The 24474-nt window shown below is 47.5% G+C and overlaps 1 protein-coding gene and 1 long non-coding RNA gene across 2 annotated transcripts in view; one reads left to right on the forward strand and one right to left on the reverse strand.

Annotated features, from left to right (window-relative positions):
- Window positions 1-9483, reverse strand: part of LOC122483813 (oxysterol binding protein) — a 36022-nt gene extending 26539 nt beyond the window's left edge. The window contains exons 1-3 of the mRNA XM_043581216.1: window positions 8998-9483; window positions 4170-4378; window positions 1215-1465 (exon numbers count right to left, since the gene is read on the reverse strand). Coding sequence (XP_043437151.1) covers window positions 1215-1465; window positions 4170-4378; window positions 8998-9362 — 825 coding nt within the window. The 5' untranslated portion in view covers window positions 9363-9483. The remainder of the gene's footprint in view (window positions 1-1214; window positions 1466-4169; window positions 4379-8997) is intronic.
- Window positions 9484-9800: 317 nt separating this feature from the next.
- On the forward strand, window positions 9801-18161 carry LOC122483814. The gene is made up of 2 exons (XR_006297472.1): window positions 9801-11084; window positions 17528-18161. It is a non-coding gene; the product is annotated as an uncharacterized LOC122483814 (long non-coding RNA).
- The last annotated feature ends 6313 nt before the right edge of the window (window positions 18162-24474 follow it).

A 24474-nucleotide genomic window follows, 5' to 3' on the forward strand; every position in this document is an offset into this window, starting at 1 on the left:
AAACTAGTTCTAAGCAGACGTCTTAGTATCGCTCTCTGAACAAGCGAAAACCTGGCCCTAGTGAAGTAATTTCATCCCATTTAATTAGAGGAAAAGCCAGCATAAGCCCTTTCTCAGAATACTCTTTTCACTTGCCTTAGGACACATACTCTGGTGTTCTCATGTGCAAGCTAAGTGAAACAAGCAGCCAGGTGAGAATCGGTCACCAGCAGAGAAACAGTACTGTTCAAACCGTGTATTCACTTCAGAACTATCACCTCCTATCTGAAATACATCACTAATGCCCACAAACCAACAGCCACCCGAGGCTGGAGCCGTAAGGAGGCAGAAGGATTGGTCCCTTCTTTTTGAAAGCAAAGTACCCAAACTGGAGTATTTTGTTCTATCACCTGGAGTTACCCCTGAAATCAAGGACTAAAAATGGGACTAACTCATATTATAAAGCTCTCTCTCCCTAGCACATGGCCAGCCCCCACTTACCACACTGTAGGCCAGAATGCACTAGCAAAGTATGGTAAGACCTGAAGCTCAAACACAACTGTAAAAAGGACCCATGGAGACCTCTCAGATCCAACAGATAAAGCTAGATTAAAAACAAATAGACAAAACCACAACGGGAGAGGTTAAGGGACTCAACTAACATCACCGGCAGATATCCTGCCAGCTGCAGAAGCAAGGCTGGACCTCTGGACTCCTAGTTAATTCCCACGCTGGGACGGTGGGCTGACCCATGGCTGGAGCAGAGCATGAAAGTCATTCCATCTGTGCGGCCTGTTCTATTTCATGCAACAAACAATGTAACTTAAGTCCCCTGAGCAGTGAAGCAGGACCTAATGTTCTGTGCTTTATCAATTACAATTTTCTGGCACTTGGGGAGAATGACTTTTCCAGAGCGGAAGAATCAAAAAGCAACACAGGGGACGCCTGGGTGGCTTGGTTAGTTGTGTGTCCCACTCTTGGTCTCTTGGTTCAGGTCATGATCTCACGGTTCAGGAGTTCGAGCCCCACACCAGGCTCTACGCTGGCAGTGCGGAGCCAGCTTGAGACAGAAATTCTCTCTCCCTCTCCCCACTTCTCCTTTCCCCACCCCCGCTAACGCGCACTTGCTCGCTCTCTCTCTCTCTCTCCTTCTCAAAATAAATAAATAACCTTAAAAAAATGATTTAAAAACATTAAAAAAAAAAAAAAGCTACACAGGTGCCAGCTGCACTTACGTTGATCATGGCGTTGGACGTTATCCTGAAGAGTGTGGCCCGTTCATTGACCTGCTTGATCTTCTCATTGCTCTCGGCGGGCAGCCGCAGGGACTCCAGCTCGCTGAGGGAGCGCTGCAGCGCAGTGCCGTGCTTGGCGATCAGGTCGTTGCACGTGCTCAGGTCCTCCACCTTGCTGGACAGCGTCCGGAGGGTGTTCTGCAGCTCGGTCTTGTCGGTTTGTGACACAGACTCTTCATCTCCCGACTCATCTGCAGGGGGCCCGAGGGTGAGTTAGAGGACTCCAGTTACGGGATGCTAGGGCTGAGGGTCGGAACCCTACCAACTGTCTACAACTAAACCGGCTCTCACGCCGGGCGATCTGACCCACCAGGTGTTCGCCCTTACCAGATGATTCGACTACAGTGCGGTTCACAGCCCCCCACCGATCTGACTGCAGTGTGGTGCCACGGACACCTGGGGTGGTTCTTCCTTTCACCCCCCCTGCCCTGGGCCACACAACAAGCATTTATTTTGCTTTTCTTTTTTCTTCCAGTTTTATTGGGTTATAATTGACATGGCACTATATAGGCATACTGATTCAACTTACATATATTTCCAAATGATTACCACAATAAATTTAGTTAGTATCCATCATCTCATATAGATACAAAAAAAAAAAAAAGGAAAAAATGTTTATTTGCCTTGTGATGAGAACTTTTAGGATCTACTCTCTTAGCAATTATCAAATATACTACACAGTGCTAATTATAGTCATCATGCGGTATGTTACTTCCTCAGTATTTAATTATTTTATAACTTAAAGTCTATACCTTCTGACCCCTACATTCAATCCCTCCACCCCTGGGATTCTTCTAAAAGGTGCCAAGGAAGCTCTGGCCTCACCCCCAGAAACTGATTACACTGGTCTGAGGCAAGGCCCAGGACCTGCATTTTGAGTAAGTTGCCCAGGCCATTCCAATGCACGCTGAACTTTGAGAACCGATGACCCGGAGGACAGGAGGGAGAAATTAAATGGCCCCTGGCCTTGGGAATGAATTGTTGAGCCTCTGAACTCAAGCTTGAGGGTTCCAACCCAGTCTAAGCGACCATATGTTGGGTGATGGGAGAACCCTGTATGAAATGGGTTGAGAGTTGCAGTCTGGCTCTTGGTAAACAATGTCCACATCACCAAAAGACCCATTGATTTATCTTCTCCAAAGGAGAGCTCGGGAACTTTGTGATGAACTCATTTGACACGACAGCCATCATAGCACTGAAAGCGACGCAAGGTCTTGTGTTAAATGACCCTCCAACAAAACATCCAACAGAGAGCTATGTCGTACCCTTCGCTAGCAGTTTTATACCTAACACTCTGCAACAGCAAAACGCTTTTCCAGCAGTGTCACTTTCTTTGGGGGAGCTAACATCAGCACTAACATCAAAACAAAAGAAATAAGGAAAGCCTGCCCTGTCTGCTAGACCGAGAGGCAGGACCAAAGTCAAAATATAACCCGTTACAAGAAAACTTACAAGCAGAGAATTTTCCTTTCACTGACCAACAGATATAAAATCCAGTGTGGGAGGTGACAAGGGATAAGAAAAACAGGAGATGAACAACAGCCAGCAGGTGACCATCTTGGTCAAGGTCTGAGTGAATAAGCTCAGTGTGATTAAACTATCAACAGCTGGGACAGGGGAAATCCTAGCATTTTCCTTGAAGAAAAAATGTTGAGACTGCTCTTTTTAGTGAAACTAAGGTAGCAAAATGAAGATTTTTCACAGAAAGTATCCCATGTACGGGCACCTGGCTGGCTCAGTCGGTGGAGCGTCCAACTCTTGATTTCGGCTCAGGTCATGATCTCACAGTTCGTGAGATCGAGCCCCACGTCCTGGCAGTGCAGAGCCTGCTGGGGATTCTTTCTCTCAATCCCTTTCTCTCTCTGCCATTTGCACAGAGATCTCTCCCTCTCTCAAAGTAAATAAACATTAAAAAAAAAAAAAAAAGTATCACATGTAATGATTTTGGTAATCTATAAAGATGGTTTGTTTCAACTCAATTAAGAAATAAATGAGAGAGGGGCCTGGGTGGCTCAGTCGGTTGGGCGTCCAACTTTGGCTCAGGTCATGATCTCACAGTTTGTAAGTTTCAAACCCACATCAGGCTGTGTGCTGACAGCTCAGAGCTTGGAGCCTGCTTCAGATTTTGTGTCTCCCTCTCTCTCTGCCCCTTCCTCATTCATGATCTATGTGTCTCTCTCTCTCAAAAAAGGAATAAACATTAAAAAAAATTTTTTTTAAACAAAAAATAAGAAAGGGGCCCCTGGCTGGCTTAGTCGGTAGAGCATGTGACTCTTGATCTCAGGGTTGTGAGTTCAAGCCCCACACTGGGCATGGAGCCTACTTAAAAAAAAAAAAAAAAAAAAAAAAAAAAAAAAAAAGGTAAAAAATAAGTAAGAAACTGTCAGGGGAGAAAGAAAAAAGTAAAGACAGAACCAAATTGTGAGTTGTAATCATCTTCACACTGCCCTAGCCATAAAATAATTATTTCTCAAAATGTTAAGGTGGTCAAATGGCATTAAAAGCCAAAAGACACCTGTCACGCCTCCAGGATAGTTTCTCAACCTCGGCACTACTGGCATCTGGGCCCGGATCCATCTCTGTTGTGAGCGCTGTCCTGCGCACTGCAGGAGGCTTAGCGGCATCCCTGGCCTCTACTCACTGGATGCCCGCAGTACCACCAGGCCTCAGCTGTGACAACAAAAATGTCTCCAGACACTGCCTAGTGTCCCCTGCAGGGCAGCACTGCCCCCCCGTTGCAAGCCACCGCTGCAGGGAGAGACACCGCGTGACGAAGAGAAGCCGGACACACTAGGGGACGGTTGATAACTGAACGACAGCGAGGGAGAAGGTAAGATTCGTGCCTAGCAGGGGCAAACAGGACGCGTCCCCGACGCGGCGTGCCTCGCTCCCTACCCGACTCCGCCAGCATCTTCACGGCCTTCGCCTTGGCCAGCTCCAGGGCTGTCACCCAGCGCTGTCGCTCCACTTCTGAGCTCGCCTTCAGGTGGTAGGTCTGAGCACCCCCGTTGGAAATGATGAAGTTACAGGAGTCCTCCACGGTGATGTTGGCCGTGGCGAGGTTGATGGTACCACGGCAGGTGTGTCTCATTTCGGCCTTTGACCTACAATAATGAGATGAAGACAAGCTAAGGAGAAAGTTGACGGATGGAGTATCCTTCACCACGTTCCTTGTCTTCTCATGACCCTTTTCAAAAATACGGTAGTCCTAGGCAACAGCAAGTTCTACTCTTTCCCTCAGATGGCTCCCTCAAATTCCAGAAACCGTCAGTAGGGCTCTCCTTTCACGGCCAGTAAGTGTGGTTTCGGAGTTCTGAGCTCTCTCCCTCAGCCTTTTGGAAATAGCCTTCGTGGGAGCATTCACGACATACAACGGTAATCCGGCCATGCTAAGTGTGTAAGGCAGTGAGTTTTGACAAATGTATACAATTGTGTAGCCGCCTCCACAAATTGTAGAACATGTCCATCACCCCAACAAGTTCCCTTGTGCCCTTCTGTAGGCAGGAATTCCTTTTTATTTAGCGGGGTATAGTTATAAAAGAGTGGTTTATAAACTCACGCAACAAAATTTCTTGTAACAATCTCATCGCCTTAAAGAATAGCTCCATTTTACATATACTGCACCCCCCCCCCAACTGTAACTCAGCCCTAATGAGAACTGTCACACTACGCTTAGAATTATATTGCGTAAGTGTAAGGAATGCCGAGATGCTTAGGGTATTAAATATCGACCACAGCTCAAATGACAGGAAAGAGAAAGGACTAGCTTTCTGTGGGGGTAAAGAATAATCCTAAAAGAATCACCAGGTAGTATACTCTCTCTGGAATATGTTCTTGCCAAAGGTCCGCTGGCCTCGCTTGGCGGGAACTCCTAAGCCATCCTATTAATAGCTAAGAAAGATTCAGCAAATCTGTTCTCGGAGGACTGGGTGTAAAAATTTTCCCCATCTCTGACTGACGGCTCTATTAATAGACTAACTTTTGAACTTTACATCACTGCTTGGTGACAACAGGCTACGAGCTACTTCATGTAAAATACCAAGCTACTGGCACGACTCAGTATACCTTGCAAACCGAGTGAATTTCCCCTCCGCCCACCCCGCTGCTTCTGCCCAGAGACCTGCATGGTGAGACCACAGTTTTCCCTGACCAACTTGGAACATAAAGAGGTCAAAGTCCTTGGCCAACTGCCACAGGGCAGAGCAGAGCCATTTCCTTTGCACTGGAGCCAAGCGGCCCAACACACCTGGCACGTCCAGAGCTCCTGCGTGCCAGAAATGACACACACCCCATCTCCAGAAACGAAGACTTGGTATGTTTGAGAAAGTCTGTTTACTGTGCTTAGGAAGACAGATTTGCTATTGTTCAGTGTGTCACATGAAACTGGTTTTTCTTCCTCAAAGGCACAAATGAGCAGTAGGGGATGGCCAGGGGGGGTCTCACTGGACTGGGCCATTTTTCACCCCTGCACCTGCCACGATGTAATGTGAATCCCTGTTTTTTCTATCCTTACCTCCCCTCCCCCGCCCCCTGGCTTCAGTTACATTATGAATAATGCAGGCTGAATTTCAGACCCGCAGCTGACAGGCCAGCTCACCCTGGCTTTCTACTCCAAAGGTGCTGCTCGGACCCTGTACTGCGTTCCTCACAACGTGCTGGAACTTTTCACAAGCCACTTCCTAGGAATCTCTTCTGCCTGGGTCATCTTCATAAACTAAAGTAGCAGTTGCAGAAATACCAAGGAACCCTAGGAGTAAGGCAGGCTTGACTCAGGAGCTCTTGGGTTCAGGCCGATACACCTCTGTTTATAAATGATTAGTGCAGAGGCTGGAAAGACATGGTTTTGAGAGTGCAAGATAAGTTATTTAGGCACCACAGTATTAATTAGGTGGTGCCTTCTGACCAGAAAGTTCCCTTTAAGGCCAGCAGAAATAGTAACTCAATCTCTGGAAGCTACTCAGGAAGACTAATGCTATGGCCCTGTCACCATGTGTCTGGGAAAGCCGGGATTCTACATACGGCTTTAAGTAATGGGACATCCATGTATCTGTGTATGCAAGGATGGGTAAAAAGAGGGAAGTGGCCCGTCAAAGCCTATGAGGACAGTTCATCACAGGATGGGTCTAGGAAGTATATGGTCTCAGTTAAAAAGAAAGCAGTATTTTGTAAAAGGCATATAGAGGAGACGACTGGTTTTGGAGGCATGAAAAGCAGGAGAAATGACAATTTAGCTAAATAACTGTAGGGAGACGGGGACACAGAGAACCCTGTCAAGAAGAATAAACCACCAGTATAGTTGGGAGGAAGAACTTCACTGTGATTTTGAAGGTAGTGCATAGATTTGATAACCCTGGTTCCTGTTGCTTGGTTGGTTTGTGGGTGGGACCATCTTAGTTGGCAAAGACAGGCCTATGGCATATTTCCCAATATGTGATTCAGTATGCTTTGGAAGCAGTTTGATCTGTAGTCAGATAGGTGCTCCTAACTCTTGTAAGACAGAAGTTAAAGGTGGTTACAAGTACTTGAAGAGATAGCAACAGAGAAGTTATTAATGTCCAACCAAGATCAGTATTAAGACTGGTACTGATCAAAGAATCAAATGGCCTGGAAAGATGATCTGATAAGAATTTGGAGAAAAAAGACCACACAGTAAAGTCCTCAGCTGATACACAACTTACGAAAATGAGCAGTGTTAATAGTGACTTACAAGCCAAGTTAGGATACAAATCAACCGAACTTTAGGATGATGGTCAGTATAACAGGAAAACAGGAACTTGAATAGGAGAAAAACTTTGGAACACACACTAAAACTTTAGATGTGTGATCGAACCTTAAACCGATCATCCTGGGTGCGTACTGAGAGAGGGTTAAAATTAAAATCAATTCTGAATATAATAATGCAAATGACCCACACAACTGTTCACAATGTGGCAGGAACAGTGAGGATGTGCTAAGGCATTTTTCACCCTCAACAACCTCCAACTCCCACCTTCAATTTCCCCTCAAAATCCTCTAAGTGCTGATACGGTGGGGTTGAGGAAGAGATTCATTCACCCTACCTCTCCTGGTAGCAGAGTGACTACGCGCAGAGGAAAAGAAATACAGTGAGCTGCTCTTAACAGCATTTTGGATCTCAAATAGGACTTTTTTACAAAAAAGATTTCAATTAGAAGTGCCATTATATTAAGCAAAGTCTCCCTTAAAGGAAACTTTAAAAACAAATTTTTTTTTTTAATGTTTATTTTTGAGAGAAAGAGACAGAGCATGAGCAGGGGAGGGGCAGAGAGAGAAGGAGACACAGAATCCGAAGCTGGCTCCAGGCCCCGAGTTGTCAGCACGGAGCCCGACGAGGGGCTCGAACTCACAAACTGCGAGATCATGACCTGATCATGAGCCAAAGTCAGGTCAGACGCCCAACCAACTGAACCACCCAGGCGCCCCTCCCTTAAAGGAAACTTTTATACATTTTGTATAAAGTACTGTGATATAGAAACTATATACATTTCGTATATAGTAACAGTGGAAACTTTTGTACATTTTGTATAAAGTACTGTGATCTAGAAACTATACACATTTTGTATATAGCAACAGAAATCTAGAAACTTACTTGCTATAGGCAAGCAATTATCTGTTATTTGATTGATTCAAGTAACACTAACTTGGGTTTTAGGTTATGATGGTGTGAAGACAACCGGTTTCAAATCCTGACTCCTCAAGACCTTGGAATAGTTGCCCAGACTAAGTCTCAGTTTCCTCATCAGTAAGATGGGAACATCTCCTGATCTCCAGGGTTATTGTTGGGAGTCAATGAAACTACCCAAACTGTCCAGTACTCAGGAAATGTTTATGTCCTGTCTCCACATCCAGCATCGTAACCCCTCTATCCGGCGTAACCGGAGTAGCCAAAAGCATGCTACAGTTATGGCAAGCTTGTGAGCTGCCACGAATATATATATTAAACATTCCAAAACAAACACTGTTGAACAGAAGTAATCGTACCAAAGACATGGATTCTTCTTTTAATAAAACTTAAAGCGAACCAACCAAAGAGACCCCGGAAATACCGGAGAGACCACTGGAATCATTCCCATGGTGGGAGGTGGGGTCAGCGTCAATAAAAGCAGCACTGGAGGGCACATCTCCGTTATGGGCTGTTCAGAAGGCGAAAGCATATGCCAAGTCTGGGAGACATAAAGACAGGGGAGAGATACGGAGGCCACCCTGTGCCTGGTGTCCTTGTGCCTGAACGTGGAGAGAGCAACGGCGGGTACATCAAAGGCAGCTAATAACCTTGAATTCTGGAGACAGCTAAGACAGCACAGACAGCTAAGATCTGGGACTTTCACAGTAAGTTCCTTGCGAACCATGCCGGGGCTTTGCTCTCCTACATGTGCCCCTTAGCACCTACGACAGCGCCTTCCTCGCAGAATTCATCATTGCACCGCCGTGCTGGTGCAAACACAATGGAAGAGTAGATGCTCTCCGAACAACTGGAAAGGCCAGGGACGGAGGGGAAGGTATTGCACCAAGAGCGGGTAACCCAGGTGGAGAGGGAAGCCCCGGGGCGTTCACTTTCGCGCAGGTGGGCTCGCGTCGCGGGCTGTCAGTGCGCGCAGGTGACGAAAAGGGGCCTGGGGCGACCTTGGCTGCGGGGCCGGCTCCAGAGGGTGACGGCGCGGGGACTGTGGGCTGCGGTGGGGGACGGCGCCCCGGAAGCAGTTACCTGTAGTAGCTCAGGAGCCCGTTGCTCAGCACGAACCACCGCCGCTGGTAGCCTTTGATATAATTGGTCCATTTGAAGAGCCAGCCCTCTCGAGCCGAGCCCGAACCCCCGGCGCCCGAGCCGCCGGAGCCCCCCGCCGGCGGCGCAGGGGCCGGGCCCGCAGCCGCCACTCCCCCGGCGCCGGAGCCCGGGCCGCCCGCCGCCGCCGCGGCCACCGTGCCCAGCGCGGCCCCGGAGCCCGGCCCCGAGTCTCCGCGGCCGCCGCCGCCGCCTCCCACCACGGGGGGACCGGTGCCGCCGCCGCCCGGAGCTGCAATGGCCGCCGGGCCCGGCCCCACCACCCCTCTCAGCTCCGTCGCCGCCATGAGCCGCCGCCGCCCCGAGATACAGGACCGGAACCGCCTACGAGAGCCGCCGTCGCCGCCCGGAGCGCCCCACACGGCTAGCGCATCAGCCGCGGCCGCGCAGCGTCCCCGCCCCGCCAGGCCCGCCGCGGGAGGAGGGCTCGGCCGCCGGGAAGGAGGCAGTCGATTGGTGCCGCCGAGCGTCACTTGCGGAGGACCCCTAGGACATTGGCATTTCTCTCGGGCCTGTCATCCCACACCGCCCAGTGAGAGCCCGGGGTGGGACGCGTCCTCCAGGCACGCCGATGATTGGTTCGAATGAAGGCCAATCAGACTCATGTTCAAGCTCATTGGTGCTTTCCCGAAGTCTCCGGCGCTCGGGGAGGACCCGAGAATGCAGCGTGCCCGGCCAATTCGACCACCGATTGGCCGGGGTTTCCGCCACTCATTTCAGTGTATGTCCCCGTCACTGCCACGTCACCCCCTCCCATCACTCTTCTCTTCGTCCCCGTTCCATCCTTACGGATTGGTGGTTGGTATCAGCTGCTCAGCCTTTTCTACCATTTGCTGAACAAGCTGAGGAAAAGGGGAAGGAGTCTCGTTTTCTTATCCCCACTTTCATTTCTCATTGGTTCGCGTGTATGTCACTCACAGGTTGGCGGAGAGACGGGGTGGGGATTGGAGACGATTGGTTCCGGATATTGTCTGTGACTGCTGATGCTTGGCAATACTGACCAATAACAGAGACGTACTGAGAGAGGGGCTGGCTGGAGGCAACCACTAAAATCCGGGAAAGAGCTTGGAGGCGTGTTCGTCTGCTTCTAGCTTTTCGGAGTGGACGAAGAGCGAGTTCTCCTCCCCAAACGCGTTTTTTTGTTGTTGTTGTTTTTTTTTTTCCACTTAGGTGCAGTGTTGCATTCCCTCTTCCAGAGTTAAGACCATCGTAGTTTCCCGCTGGGCAGAGTGACTCTCAGCAGTTAGCCACTGCCCGAGAAAGCTACCTTGTAGGGCCTCCTGCTAGCAGCTGGATCTGAGCTGGAGACCGGGATTCCTGGGAAGTCCAGTAATAGCTTCCCCAGTTCCTTCCTGGATCCAAGATCCTCCTAAGTCCCTTCCCTGGTTTGTTCATCATCGCACCACACCCCTTATCTCGTGATTCTAGGTTGTCCTGTGCTCCGGTTAGAGTAGGAAGCTAGTTAGCTTTTAACAGGATACCTGGAGGCCAGGAAAGGGGAAGTCGTGGACAGCGCAGCTGTAAGAAAGTCAGAGGCCCGTCCTGGCAGCAAAGCCACAGGAAGCCGGATCAAACTGGACTGGCCCAAAGTGTCTGACAAAGAAGGCTGGAAACCCCTGACCAAATAAGGAAGGAAAGGCGCGAAACGCTGCTTTCAACACATCCCCGCCTCGGGTAATAAATATCCCACCCCTAGTTAACAGCTGTCGATAGAAAGTAGACATCCAAACCCCCAGTGTGCAGTTCTCCCTGGAGCCGGCCCGCTCTCACCTCTCCAGAGCATACTTTCACTTTAATAAACTTTCCTGCTTGCAACTGTTCATCCACTATGTCTGGTCCGTCCTTGAATTCTTTCTTGTGATGAGACCCAGAGCCTCCAGGGACATCCTTGGAATGCACTGGGTGGAGGCCTCAGCGGACGGACGGGTCTCGCCAGTCCACCTGGCAACATCTTTTTGGGGAACCAGTCAGAAGGAGGTAACCTGCGTGTTGAGGGACCCTCTTCATCGGTGAGTCTCAACTTCCTCCACTCGGGCTGGAGTGTTGCTTAGTCAAGTCACCATTCCGTTGTTCTCTCTCTCTCTTTCTGATCTACCTGGGAACCGGATGGTCTGGTAGCATTTATGAGAAACTAATGTTCAGCTCCGAAGAATAAAGGGACACTTGCTCCTTCCAGCCGAAAGGCACTCTTAAGTGACTAAAAGTTGTATGGAAGTGTCCGAGATTATTTCTCAGGACGCACAGCAATCCCATAGGGCTTTCCATCTCACTGGTAATTAAAACTTTGGCTCCTCTGGGTATGCACACATAGGACTGTTCCTTAGTGCTCCCAGACATGTAAGAGAGTGCTTCATGGGCTCTCGTGCAAGCGACACCAGCGATCCTCTGCACCGGTCCCTAGGTGACTGATATTCCCAGGCTGTCTCTGCAGGAATCTGCTTCTTGGTCAGGGACACTCTGACCCCTCCTTGTGTGGCTTCAGCCGCTTCCTCTTATACCTACATAGGCACTTTCTTTTGGTGGCGGGGCACAGGGACCTGGGAGATATTCTGTCACCCATTGCACAGGTGCTGCGTGATTGCCAACTCAGACTGCGAAGATCACTGTAAAATAAGCTATAACCCTTTTGCTCCCTGGCAAGGGACCCCACTTATAGAAAGCTCTCCCTGTGGATCTGTGGGTAGGCCTTATCCACCACTTAATTAAATGTGGCTCCACCCAAATAATTCAGGGATGCAAAGAGAACTGGAAAATAGAGGTTAGTTTCCCCAGAGCTAACCACCAAGTAGGAGACTTCAACAGGTCAGGCAAGAAATATTTAGACGCTCAAAGGGACCCCTGTCTCTGGTGGCTGTTGTTTGCTACCAACTGTTAAGAGGCCTATCAACAGAAGGAGAGTGGGATATTCAGTGATCTTGAAATCATGATGATCTCGGTTCCAAGGGATCCATCCCGGGACATCAGGGTTAATTATCAGGCATCATTTCATTTAGGGTCGTCCGGAAGGCTGTCACTCTCCGGATGGCAGACGCCAGGAAGAGACGTGGGCCCTGGGACACCAGGGCTGTTGTTGGGTCATCACATGGCATGCTGGCCACAGCCATGATGACCGGGTGAATGGACAGCAGGCTGGGGATGCCCACAGTCCACTCGCCTTTGGAACTCTCTAGAAGAGTTCCCAATTGAGATCCTATTAGGTTCCAGAGAGAGAGAGAGCTAACTCTCCTCAGGGAAATAGTACTCCAGGCTTCTAGTATTGGGAGGCCTGGTTTAGTTGTTCCTTTTCAGTTAACGGGAGTCAATTCTCTCCCTGAAGACAATGGGAGATTCCACTTCCATACCCTAAGACTTTCTTCTGGGACATATTTTGAGACACTGGGATCAGTTCCCATTAGAAAGCCTAAACAGGTGCACCTGGGTGGCTCAGCAGTTAAGTGTCCAGCATCCTGCTCTGAATTTCAGCTGAGATTCTTGGATTGAGCCCTGCATGGGGCTCTGTGCCACAGTGTGGAGCCTGCTTGGGATTCTGTGTCTTCCTCTCTGCCCCTCCCCGACTCACACTCTTGTCTCTCTTCTTTCTCAAAAATAAACATTAGAAAGAAAGAAAGAAAGAAAGCCAGCCTAAGTAGGAAAATGCTTGTTTTCTTTTGTAACATTCCTTGGCCTCCATATAAGGTAGAGATCTAGTCAGAAAATGATAATCCTAACTATAAAACTATATTGCAACTTGATCTCTCCAGTAAGAGACAAGAAGAGTGGGTAGGGATCCCTTACATCCAGGCCTTTATGGCCCTCAGGGATGACCCTGAGAAATGTAAAACATGCACAGTGGGAAGGGGTCATTTACATGTTTGGCCCCAAGAAAGAAATTCTCCCTGCAGTAGCTCCCCTCAGTAACTCCCCCTCGAAACAACCCAAGACCAGATTAACACCCCAACAGCCATTGGCTCCTCAGCCTAAGCAACTAATCTCCCACCCTATCAATCCATCTACTCTCCATTACCAGACTCAGGCCAAAAGAAAGAGCTTCTTTGCCCCCTCCAGGAGATGGCAGGTGGACCTTAGGGGACCACAAGAGTGTATGTTCCTCTTTTTATTTGGTTTCAATGTTTATTTTTGTTTTTTAAACTTTTTTTTTTCAACGTTTATTTATTTTTGGGACAGAGAGAGACAGAGCATGAACGGGGGAGGGGCAGAGAGAGAGGGAGACACAGAATCAGAAACAGGCTCCAGGCTCTGAGCCATCAGCCCAGAGCCTGACGCGGGGCTCGAACTCACAGACCGCGAGATCATGACCTGGCTGAAGTCGGACGCTTAACTGACTGCGCCACCCAGGCGCCCCTCAATGTTTATTTTTGAGAGGGAGAGTGCATGCTTGAGTGGGAGAGGGGCAGAGAGAGAGGGAGACAGGATCCAAGGCAGGCTCTGTGTTGACAGCAGAGAGCCCAATGTGGGGCTAGAACTCACAAACCCTGAGATCATGGCTTGAGCAGAAGTCCGACGCTTAACCAACTGAGCCACCAGGTGCTCCCCACCCCCTTTATTTTGTTAAAGTTTGTTTATTTATTTTGAGACAGAGAGAGAGAGAGAGAGAGAGAGAGAGAGAGAGAGAGTGCACGCATGCGAGCAAGCCAGGAAGGGGCAGACAGAGAATCCCAAGCAGGCTCCACTGAGCATGAAGCCTGATGTGGGCTTGATCTCATGACCGGGAGATCACAACCTGAGCCAGTATCAAGAGTCAGATGCTTAACCGACTGAGCTACCCTGGTGCCCTTCTATGTTCCCTTTTTGATGTCCGATCTCAGGCAGTGCCATGAGTGCTTAGGCCAGTTTTCTGAGGATCCTAGCAAATTTACTGAGGAATTCTGGAGCCTGACTCTAGTCTTTTGATCTAACCTGGAAGGACCTTCTGGTCATTCTCTCTCATTGCTGCAGTACAGAGGAGCGATTCTACATCTGGGCAGATGTCCTTCATCTAGGCTACCTAGCCTAACAGATGTCCCATTAGAATGACAGCTGTCCCTCAGATAGGCCCTTATCAGAATTATCAGCCCAGGTAGCAGGGACTAGCCTTCAGAGACCACATGGTACTGTGCCTCCTGGAAGGCATGAAGAGATGTATCATCAAGCTAGTAAACCATGATAAGGTGAGGGAGATCACCCAAGGACCTGATGAAAATCCTGCTCTTTTTCAGTCCCGTCTGGTAGAAGGGCCACAGAAGCACCCATGTAGATCTGGATACCCTAGAGGGACAGTTGGTGCTGGGAATTCATTTTATAAGCCAGGCAGCCCCAAATACGTGTAACAAGCTCCAAAAGATGGTTTTAGGGCCCCAAACTCCCAGTAGAGGTAGCTTTACTCCTTTATGGGCCAATCCTCCCACAAAGGCCCCAATATACAAAGAGGGAAATAAACTGGGCTCAGCAGAAAGACCACCAACTACATCTGGAGGGATGGCGGACACAAGACAAAAAGGTGATGCTTCCCCAGGCATTCCAATGGAAAATCATCAAGGGACTACGTGACTCCTCTCATGTGGGAAGAGACACATTAACCTCCTTAGTTAATCGAGTCTTTTCAGGAATTAGCCTGTCAAGGGTGATGAAGGAAGTCACCAGGACCTGTAACCTAGGTCACAAGAACACCTCTGGGGGAGGGCTTAGACCACCTCCACTCCTCCAGACCAAAGACAAGGCACATACCCTGGAGAAGATTAGCAGATAGACCACACTCAGATGCCCCCATCAGGGATATAAATACCTCTTGGTCTTTGTGAACACCTTCACTGGTTGGGTAGACGTTCATCCTGGTAGAACAGAAAAAGCTCAAGAGGTAATGAAAGCTCTACCAAAGGAAATCACCCCACGCTTTGGGCTCCTAAAGTCTCTGCGGAGTGATAACAGCCCATTCTTTACTGCAAGAGTGACTCAACAAGTATCTTCTGCCTTGGGAGTTCATGACCACCTCCATGCTGCCTAGAGACCCCAATCCTTGGCTAATCAAACCCTTTAAAAAATCTTGGCCAAAAATCTTTCCAGGAAACCTTAGAATCCTGGACAAAACTCCTGCCCGTAGCCCTCTTGAGATTGAGAATGGCCCCAAAAAGGAACCTCCAACTCAGCCCCTTTGAAATTCCTTTCTTAACAGCAGATCTGCTACTTGATTCAGAAACCCATGAATTTATAAGACATTTAATCAGTTAGGACCGGTCCAGTAGATCATCTTTACTTGTGCCCAACCCAAGAAAGAACCTGTCCCTACCCAGATCAAGCCAGGGGACATGGTTAAGACCTGGAAGGAGGATTTACGTTCAGCTCAATTAGACCCTGAATGGTAGTGACCCTTCCAGGTTCTTCTCAGCACCCCAACAGCAGCTAAGCTCTAAGGTATATAGCTAGGTGGATTCATTTGTCAAGAATAAAACTAGTGGCTCCAGACTACCCACAATCGACGACTGAAGACATTCCATCCTATTCCTGTGAGCCAGTGGAAGATCTACGCTACATCTCCAAGAAGATAAGTGATTGACATCTTACTATGAATATTTGCTTTACAATGTTAGCTATTGACTGGATTTTCCTTATACTGCTTCTCCTCTTTGCAAACCTTTGTCTACTTGGACCTCTGAGTTGCTTTTCTTGCTACCTTTAAACCACCTCCCTTCAAACAAAGCAAAAGAAAACAAAACAATGACATCTTTCTGTTGGGTCTAACCCTCCAATATGGCCCCAAAAGTCTTGTTTTTGTTGTTTTTTTTTCCCCCTCATTCTCATTACTGTTCTAACCCATGCAGGTCCACAGAATGGTTCCAACATAACCTCCCAGGGAAATAACTTTTTCAACTGCTAGATTTGTCATTTATATTCTCAGAAGGACCTTTCTTACTCCCTATTTTATCCCACTCATTCTCCTAATACAATTCTCCATCAGAAAAACTACACTGGACCACGTTCCCCTTCCCAAGAAGGGATTTTCATCTGCCCTAATGGGACCTGTGTTGACCTATCCACTCCCACCACCCATTTCAGGGATTTGGACCCCAATTATTCCTAAACTCCAAGTCCATGCTTCCAGATAACTCCCAATAATTCAACCCATAAAAACAGATCCAGAAGATGGGTCAGCTGCCAAATAGCATCACCTCTGGGGGCAGTCTGTACAACTTTGCCAACGACCCTTGGACCAGCAGACAGTTTTCCAGTGTCTCAGTTCAGGGCTCCAAGCATGGAATGCGGCATGCCTGCTTAGGAAATCTAAATGACACAGATTATAATGCCACCCACTGGGTTGGTGTGCTAATCTCACCCTTTCAAGTAAAAACCCAATAAACCCATGTTTTGGATCATGGCCTAGCTGGACACCACTCAGCATTACTGTTTAATTTCTCCCTTCACAACCATTACTTTCCAGTTACCTAGGATACAGAGCCATGGGGAAATCTCTATTCCCCAGCTGCACACACAGTAACTCTTCCAGGTGGGCCCAACAGCTCCAGGAGATAGGAATAGTGAATTACCCCACAAACTTTTGTGCCCCTCCCAACTGTCTCCTTATCTGTGTACGTCCTTCTCCCAACCTACAGGGACCAGTCTTTACCCAGCCTGTATTGGCCCAAGGATTTCAATGCATTGATAACCTCAAACATCAGGCAGTTGTACCCCAGGATATGTGGCTCCCCCAGGAGTCCATGTATATAATTCTGCCCACTCCCACAACCAGAACTGGAAGGGCAATAGGATTTATACTGGCTGGAAGAGTAGATACCATTGGTGCATTAGCTCTTTGGGGGTGGGGGTAAGGGTGGGGGTGGGGGGGATTTGCATATCAAATTTGCATGTTGGAGAAATCTGATGGGAGCATTGGATAAACTAGCTTTCCCACCTCATTGTATTTCTCCAATCTCTCCAAAGTCCTTTCCATCTTTGGCCAATGTGGTTATGGCTGGCTTTAAGGTGGGGTATGTGCTGTCATTAACAGAGCATGTTGTACCTACATCAACACCACTGGACCCGTGGAGGAAAACATCCCAAAATTCTATGATCCAGCCACACGGCTACACCAAATGGGCAAAAGGGCTGATACTGCTAATAATATTTGGGATGCTGTACACGAGACCCTTCCATCTGTAACCTGGTTCTTGCCCTTTTTAGGGCCACTAGTGGCTATATTGTTACTTTTGCTTTTTGGACCTTGTTTGTTTAATTTTCTTGTCAAATATTTATCTCCCAGGGGTGCCTGGGTGGCTCAGTTGTTGGGCATCTGACTCTTGATCTCGGCTCAGGTCATGATCTCACATCGTGAGTCTGAGCCCCGTGTCAGGCCCTGCGCTGACACTGAGGAGCCTGCTTGGGATTCTCTCTCCCTCTCCTCTGCCCTTCACCTGCTTGCTCTCTCTCTCAAAAGAAGTTAATAAACTTAAAAAAAAAATTTTTTTTAATTTGTCTTTTCCAGACTCCCAACAACTTCATTCATAAGTGATGGTTGCACCAGGGATTCCAATCTATCTGCCTTGAAGATGAAACCTACCAACACCCTCTGGACCAAGCCTGTGACTTCCTTTTACTCCCCACAGCCCATCAGGTTTCCTAAAATTCAGATAGCAAGGACTTCTGAAGCCCTCAGGCAGGGTCAACATCCCACACCAGCATAAAGTATTTACAGAAGATGTACCATTGCCCGTTTTCCCTGAAAAGATTTTAAGGGCCCAGAGTCCATGGTGGGGGAGGGGAATGTTAGAGTAGGCAGCTAGTTAGTTTCTAACAGGATACCTGGAGACCAAAAAAGGGGAAGTTGTGGCCAGCGCCCGTTCTAGGAAGGTCAGAGGTGGGTCCTGGCCCAAAACAAAGCCACAAGAAACCAGATCAAACCAAGCCGGCTGACAAAGAAGGCTGGAAAGCCCTCACCAAATTAGGAAGAAAAGGTATGAAATCCTGCTTCCAAGAAATCCCCACCTCAAGTAATATTCCACCCCCTAAGTTAACAGCTGTCAGTAAAAGGTAGACACCCAAACCCCACAGTGTGCAGCTCTCCCTGGAGCCCAGAGCATAGTGTCATTGTGATAAACTTTGTTGCTTGCAACTGCTCATCCACTATGTCTGGTCCGTCCTTGTATTCTTTTCTTATAATGGGACCAAGAGCCTCCAGGGACATCCTTGGGATGGGCTGGGCAGAGGCCTCAGGGCCCAGGGTCTCCCTAGTTCACCCGGCAACACTCCTACTTCCGTCCCACGAGTTGCTGACGTTGTGGGGAGACAAATAGACTTGAGAGGACCTGACTGTGTGTGTTCCTCCTACCGGTGGGTGTCCCTATTTCTGAAAGTCACAGATCGAGTAACTCATGTAACATTTAGATGTCTCGGGGTTGCCTGGATGGCTCAGTCAATTGAGCGTCCGACTCTTGATCTCAGCTCAGATTTACTTGATCTCAGAGTCATGCGTTCAAGCCCCATGTTGGAGGTGGAGCCTACTTAAAAAAACAAAAATTAGGGGTGCCTGCGTGGCTCAGTCAGTGAAGCATCTGACTTCAGCTCAAGTCATGATCTCGCAGTTCACAAGTTTGAGCCCCGGGTTGGGGGTCTGTGTTGACAGCTCACAGCCTGGAGCCTGCTTCGGATTCTGTGTCTCCCTCTTTCCCTGCACCTCCCACACACTCTCTCTCTCAAAAGTAAATAAAAAACATTTTTTAAAAATGTAAAAATGGGATGTTGTGAACTATTGTTACAAAGGAAGCTTTGGGGAATCCTGCACCTGTTACATTTTGCTAATTTTATTTTATTAAAAAAATTTTTTTTTTTTACATTTATTTTTGAGACAGAGAGAGACAGAGCATGAAGGGGGGAGGGTCAGAGAGAGGGAGACACAGAATCCGAAACAGGCTCCAGGCTCCGAGCTGTCAACACAGAGCCCGACGCGGGGCTCAAACTCACGGATGGTGAGATCATGACCTGAGCCACCCAGGCGCCCCACATTTTGCTAATTTTAAACCCACAATAGAAACAGTTGTTAGGACAGTGTAAAACAAATTGCTTTTGCTTGGCACAGCCTCTCTGGTATCAAGAAAGTAAAGAGAAGTACTTTTTCTTTCTTTCTTTTTTTTTTTTTAAAGAAAATGTTGATATAGGGGCACCTGGGTAGCTCAATCGGTTGACTGAGCGTGCTTTGGCTCAGGTCATGATCTCGTGGTTTGTGACTTCGAGACCCACATCGGGCTCACTGCTGTCAGCCTGTCAGCACACAGCCCCCTTCAAACCCTCTGTGTCTCCCTCTCTCGCCCCTCTCCCACTTGTCTCTCCCCAAGACTAAATATTAAAAAATAAGAAGAAAATGTGATACATAAAGGAGAGAAATATTTATTGAATTCTGGAGAAAGGATACACTTTGAAACAGTCTGCAATTAGATGTAGGCTGTGGTTTTTTTAAAAACTGGGTTAAAGTGAACTCCTTTATGTTGAGTCCTGCCTCTGCTACTTATTGGCTCTGTGACTTTGGAAAAGTCCGGTAAGCACTCCCAGCCTCCGTTTTTACTTCTGTTAAACAGGGATAAAACCTTACCGGGATGCTGTGGTGATGAAATGCACTTGAACTTGTTTGCTAAATTAAACAGCTACGAAAATGTGAGCTGGGTGGCCAGGCACGTCCCTCAAATTACTTGCCAATCACAAAGGAGAATTACATTCTGTAAATCTGGCTGTTCCCACCTTCACCCAGTTCTCTGACTTAGCATCATTCATCCTGGGACAAAATGTGTTTTTATGAGGTTCCTGGTGTGCTGAGGCATGAAGCAGACCAGCATCCCTTAATGAAGTTTTCTTGCCATACATGCTGAAAACTCCTGAATGCAATCGAGCCCTTACGTCTAACCTTCAATTTATAGAGGCTGAGGGAGCAAGTTCAACAACACCCCCAAGGAGACCATCAGATCAATCAGGAATGTGAGGCGTTCTGCAAAACAACAGGTTTTATAGAAGACATAAAGATTAAGGAAATGGATGTCAATAAAAAGGGTCCGGGGTGATTGTTTTAAATTTTTAAAAACTTAGAAGACACAACCACATGCTTGATCAGATTCTGGTTCTGAAAAAAAAAAATACCCCAGCTTTTTAGACATTTTGGGGTAACTGGGGAAATTAGAAAATGGCTGGTATTAGGTGATGTCAGGCAGTTATATTTATTCAATGTGATGCTGGTATGATGGCTATGAAGGAAAACACTTAATATTTGGAGAAATGATTAGGAGGAAGAGTTCTAATGTCTATAATTTCCTTTGAAATGATCCAGAAAAGGAAAGAAAGCAAGCAAGCCAAGAAAAAGTAATACATACTTTGAAATATATTTATGTATCTGTATATATATAAAAGCAATATGGCAAAATGTTAATTGTTGAATGTTGGTGAGAAGTATATGGGTGTTTTTTATACTATTACTTCTACTTTTCTTGTATATCTGAAAAGAATTTTTTTAGTTTAAAAAAATTTTTTTTAATGTTTATTTATTTTTGAGAGAGAGAGACAGAGCATGAGCAGGAGAGGGGCAGAGAGAGAGGGAGACACAGAATCCGAAGCGGGCTCCAGGCTCTGAGCTGTCAGTACAGCTCAGATGCGGGGCTCGAACTCACAAACCCAGAGATCATGACATGAACACTGAACTGACTGAGCCACCCTGGGCACCCCAAGAAATTTTTTTTTAACATTTATTTATTTTTCAGACAGAGAGGGACAGAGTGTGAGTGGGGAAGAGGCAGAGAGAGAGGAAGACAGAATTCAAAGCAGGCTCCAGGTTCTGAGCTGTCAGCACAGAGCCTGATGCAGAGCTCAAACTCACAAACTGTGAGATCATGACCTGAGTCGAAGTCGGAGGCCCAACCGACTGAGCCACCCAGGCGCCCCAAGAAAAATTTTTTTTAATGTTTTCAACGGAGTCATTGTTGTTTCCCACCACTGCCTCCAGAATACAGCCCAGATTTTTTTTTTTTTTTTTTAAGTAGGCTCCATGCCCAACGTGGGGCTTGAACTCAAGAACCTCAGATTAAAAGTCAGATGCTCTGGGGTGCCTGGGTGGCTGAGGCGGTTAAGTGTCCAACTTCAGCTCAGGTCATGAACTCACGGTTCATGGGCTTGAGCTCTGCGTCAGGCTCTGTGCTGACAGCTCGGAGCCTGGAGCCTGCTTTGGATTCTGTGTGTCTGTCTCTCTCGCCCCTCCCTGGCTCACACTCTGTCTGTCTCTCTGTCTCTCTGTCTGTCTGTCTCTCTCTCTCTCAAAAATAAACATAAAAAAATAAATAAATAAAAGAGAGTCAGATGCTCTACCGACTGAGCCAGCCAGGCGCTCCTACAGCCCAGATTTCTTAGCCTCACAAATCAGGTCCTTGACAATCTGGTGTCACTTTTCTTTTCCAGCCAGTCTCTTACTCTTTTGTCTTGATGTATTCCATGCTCCAATTAAATTGGCCCACACGTCTTCGTCCACATTTGCCCTGCACTTTCCCACACTGGTGGCTTCGTATATGCTTTTCCTTCTTTCATTGCCCAGCACAATATTATCCCCCTACAGAGTCTCCTAATTTTCCTGTCTAGACGGAATGCTCCTTCCTCAGGACGTAGAATTTCCTGTGACATTAGTTGTCTCTCCTTAAGTCATTTATGTTCCTGACATATCACAGCTACCAAGGGATGCGTTCCCCCAACGTGTGATCTGTAGCTCTGTATCTGGTTCAGCTTTGGTTCCCTCACACAGCCTAGCCTATTCACCCATGTAACAAATATTTATAGAGCATTTACGGGAGCAGCATCTCCAGGCTTGAGCCAAGTGCTGGGGACAGAGCAGTGACTGTACAGATAGGTTCTAGTTCCTCATGGAACACAGAGGATCTTGGGATGAGTATTAAACAAGAAACACAGAAATGGATATATATCATATTCGCATAGAGAAAATATGTAATTATGTACATACATACAGTAATGTGGAAGACAACCCAGGTGCTATGAAAGAGAGTAGCAGGTGTAACCCATTTCAAACAGGGATGAACTCTAAAGAGATCTGGGGGCTGGGGAGGAGTTAGAGGAGGAAAGAATGGAGGTAGTCATTCTTTTTTTTTTAAAGTTTATTTATTTATTTGTTTTTTGAGAGAGAGGTGAGAGAGAGGGATCATGGGGGAAGGGCAGCAAGAGAAGGGGACAGAGGATCTGAGCTTGATATGGGGCTCGATCGCATGACCTTGAGATCATGACCTGAGCCGAAATCAAAGACGCTTAACCAACTGAGCCACCCAGGTGCCCTATCCTAATCTCTTATTTTTAAAAAATTTTTAAGTGTTTATTTTTGAGAGAGAGAGAGAGAGAGATGGGTAGGGGCAGAGAGGAAGACAGAATCCAAAGCAGACTGCAGGCTCTGAGCTGTCACCATAGAGCCTGACACGGGGCTCCAACCCATGAACCATGAGATCATGACCTGAGCTGAAGTCAGATGCTTAGGATGCTTAACCGACTGAGCCACCCAGGCATCCCGCTCTTTCCTAGTCTCTTAAAAGGACAGTCATATTGGGTTAGAGCTCACCCTAATGAATTCATTTTCACTTAAACTTTTTAAAGACCCCCTCTCCAAATACAGTCACATTCTGTTAGGATTCCAACATGTGAGTTTTGAGGGACACATTCAGCCACTAACAGACACAAGATGCATGATACGTAAAAGCCATGAAGCACGACAGTAAAACTAATGCGCACCAATCTACCACCCAGCATAAACACAAAACAACCATTTCTTGTATCTTTATCTGAATCCCATTCCCCTAAACACTCCCAAAGGTAAGCGCTGCCCTAAATCTAATGTTAAAAAAAAGGGTCCCTCAGTCACTTTGCCTCCTCAAGGCCCAGCCTTCTCCTGCAGACCAGGAAGCGTGTTGTGAGCCCTCCCCCTAAGGGTCCCCTTCTCTTGCCTATTTCCATTTCAACACGGCAGTGATTTTCCAAAGCATAAATCAGATCGTGTCTTGTGCTTTTTCCTGAAAAATTCTTCAGAGGCTTCCCATTACAACGAGAGCAAATCCCTTCAAGGCCCTGGGTGGTCACTCCACCCCCCACTTCGTTCCAGACACATTAGCCTTCGTGGTTCCTCAAACTCCTCATTCTCCTCTCAGGGGCTTGGGGATCTTCTTTTGCCTCGCGATGCTCTTCTGAGCTCTTTGCAGGGCTGTTCTCCTTATTCATGCACCTACTCACAGGGTACCTGCTCATCAAGGCCTTTCTGGACCGCGGCCTGAAGGGCCAATCCTGCCATCATTCTTGATACCTGTAAGTGTCCTCCTGAGACCACAGGCTGCACCAGAGCTGGGCCTTCGTTCGTCTCTGTCAGCACTGCAGTAACACAGCGTTACAAGTGCTTGCCTGTTTTATGTTGTCAACTTGCTCCTGGCCTAAGAGATGTTGGGATACAGCAAGTGACAATGTAGTTTGAAACAGGTCCTGCACTGGCAGATGAATTTATTACACTAAGGGGCCATATAGATGCTTGATCTTTACGTAATGCAATCGGTTCCGATAATTACAACCTGAATCACCCCCTTTTTGACATGACTGAGAGGCAACTGCTTGATTTGCCTACTGAGAATGAATGCATTAAGATCCCATCGGGAGACTTTGTGGAAGTGTCCTCGAATGCTTGTAGCTTTTCAGCTGCTCCCCCATAAAGCAAGGACCTGGCGCAGGAGGATTCTTGTGGCCAGAACACTGCACGTGCAGCTTAAAACTTAAGGTTTAATGTTTATTTATTTTTGAGAGAGAGACAGAGTATGAGCGGGAGAGGGGCAGAGAAAGAGAGAGAGAGAGAGAGAGAGAGAATCAGAACCAGGATCCAGGCTCTGAGCTGTCAGCACAGAGCCCAACGTGGGGCTAGAACCCACAAATTGTGAGATCATGACCTGAGCTGAAGTCGGATGCTTAACTGACTGAGCTACCTAGATGCCCCTAAAACCTAAGGTTTAAATCCCAGTGTGGTTAGCCCTTACCAGCCGACAGTCCTCTGGGCTACATACGGTTTTGGTGCTGTACCATCCAAGTGCTCCATCCTGCTCCAAAAGGTTACAGAGAGGACAGATTAGGAAATGAATGTGAGTGTTCTTTGTACACTACAAAATAGCTATAAGGTGATATTGGGGGTTTATCTTTGTTCACTGTTGGATGAACAATGATTGACATAAAGTATCTTAAGATGGAATCCTATTAGGGGCGCCTGGGTGGCTCAGTCAGTTAAGTGTCCGACTTCAGCTCTGGTCACGATCTTGCAGTTTGCGGGTTTAAGCCCTGCATTGGGCTCTGTGCTGACAGCTCAGAGCCTGGAGCATGCTTCGGATTCTGTGTCTCCCTCTCTCTCCGTCCCTCTTCCACTCATGCTCTGTCTCTCTC

Source organism: Prionailurus bengalensis, chromosome D1, assembly GCF_016509475.1.
Source record: "Prionailurus bengalensis isolate Pbe53 chromosome D1, Fcat_Pben_1.1_paternal_pri, whole genome shotgun sequence".
NCBI classification, from domain to species: domain Eukaryota; kingdom Metazoa; phylum Chordata; class Mammalia; order Carnivora; family Felidae; genus Prionailurus; species Prionailurus bengalensis.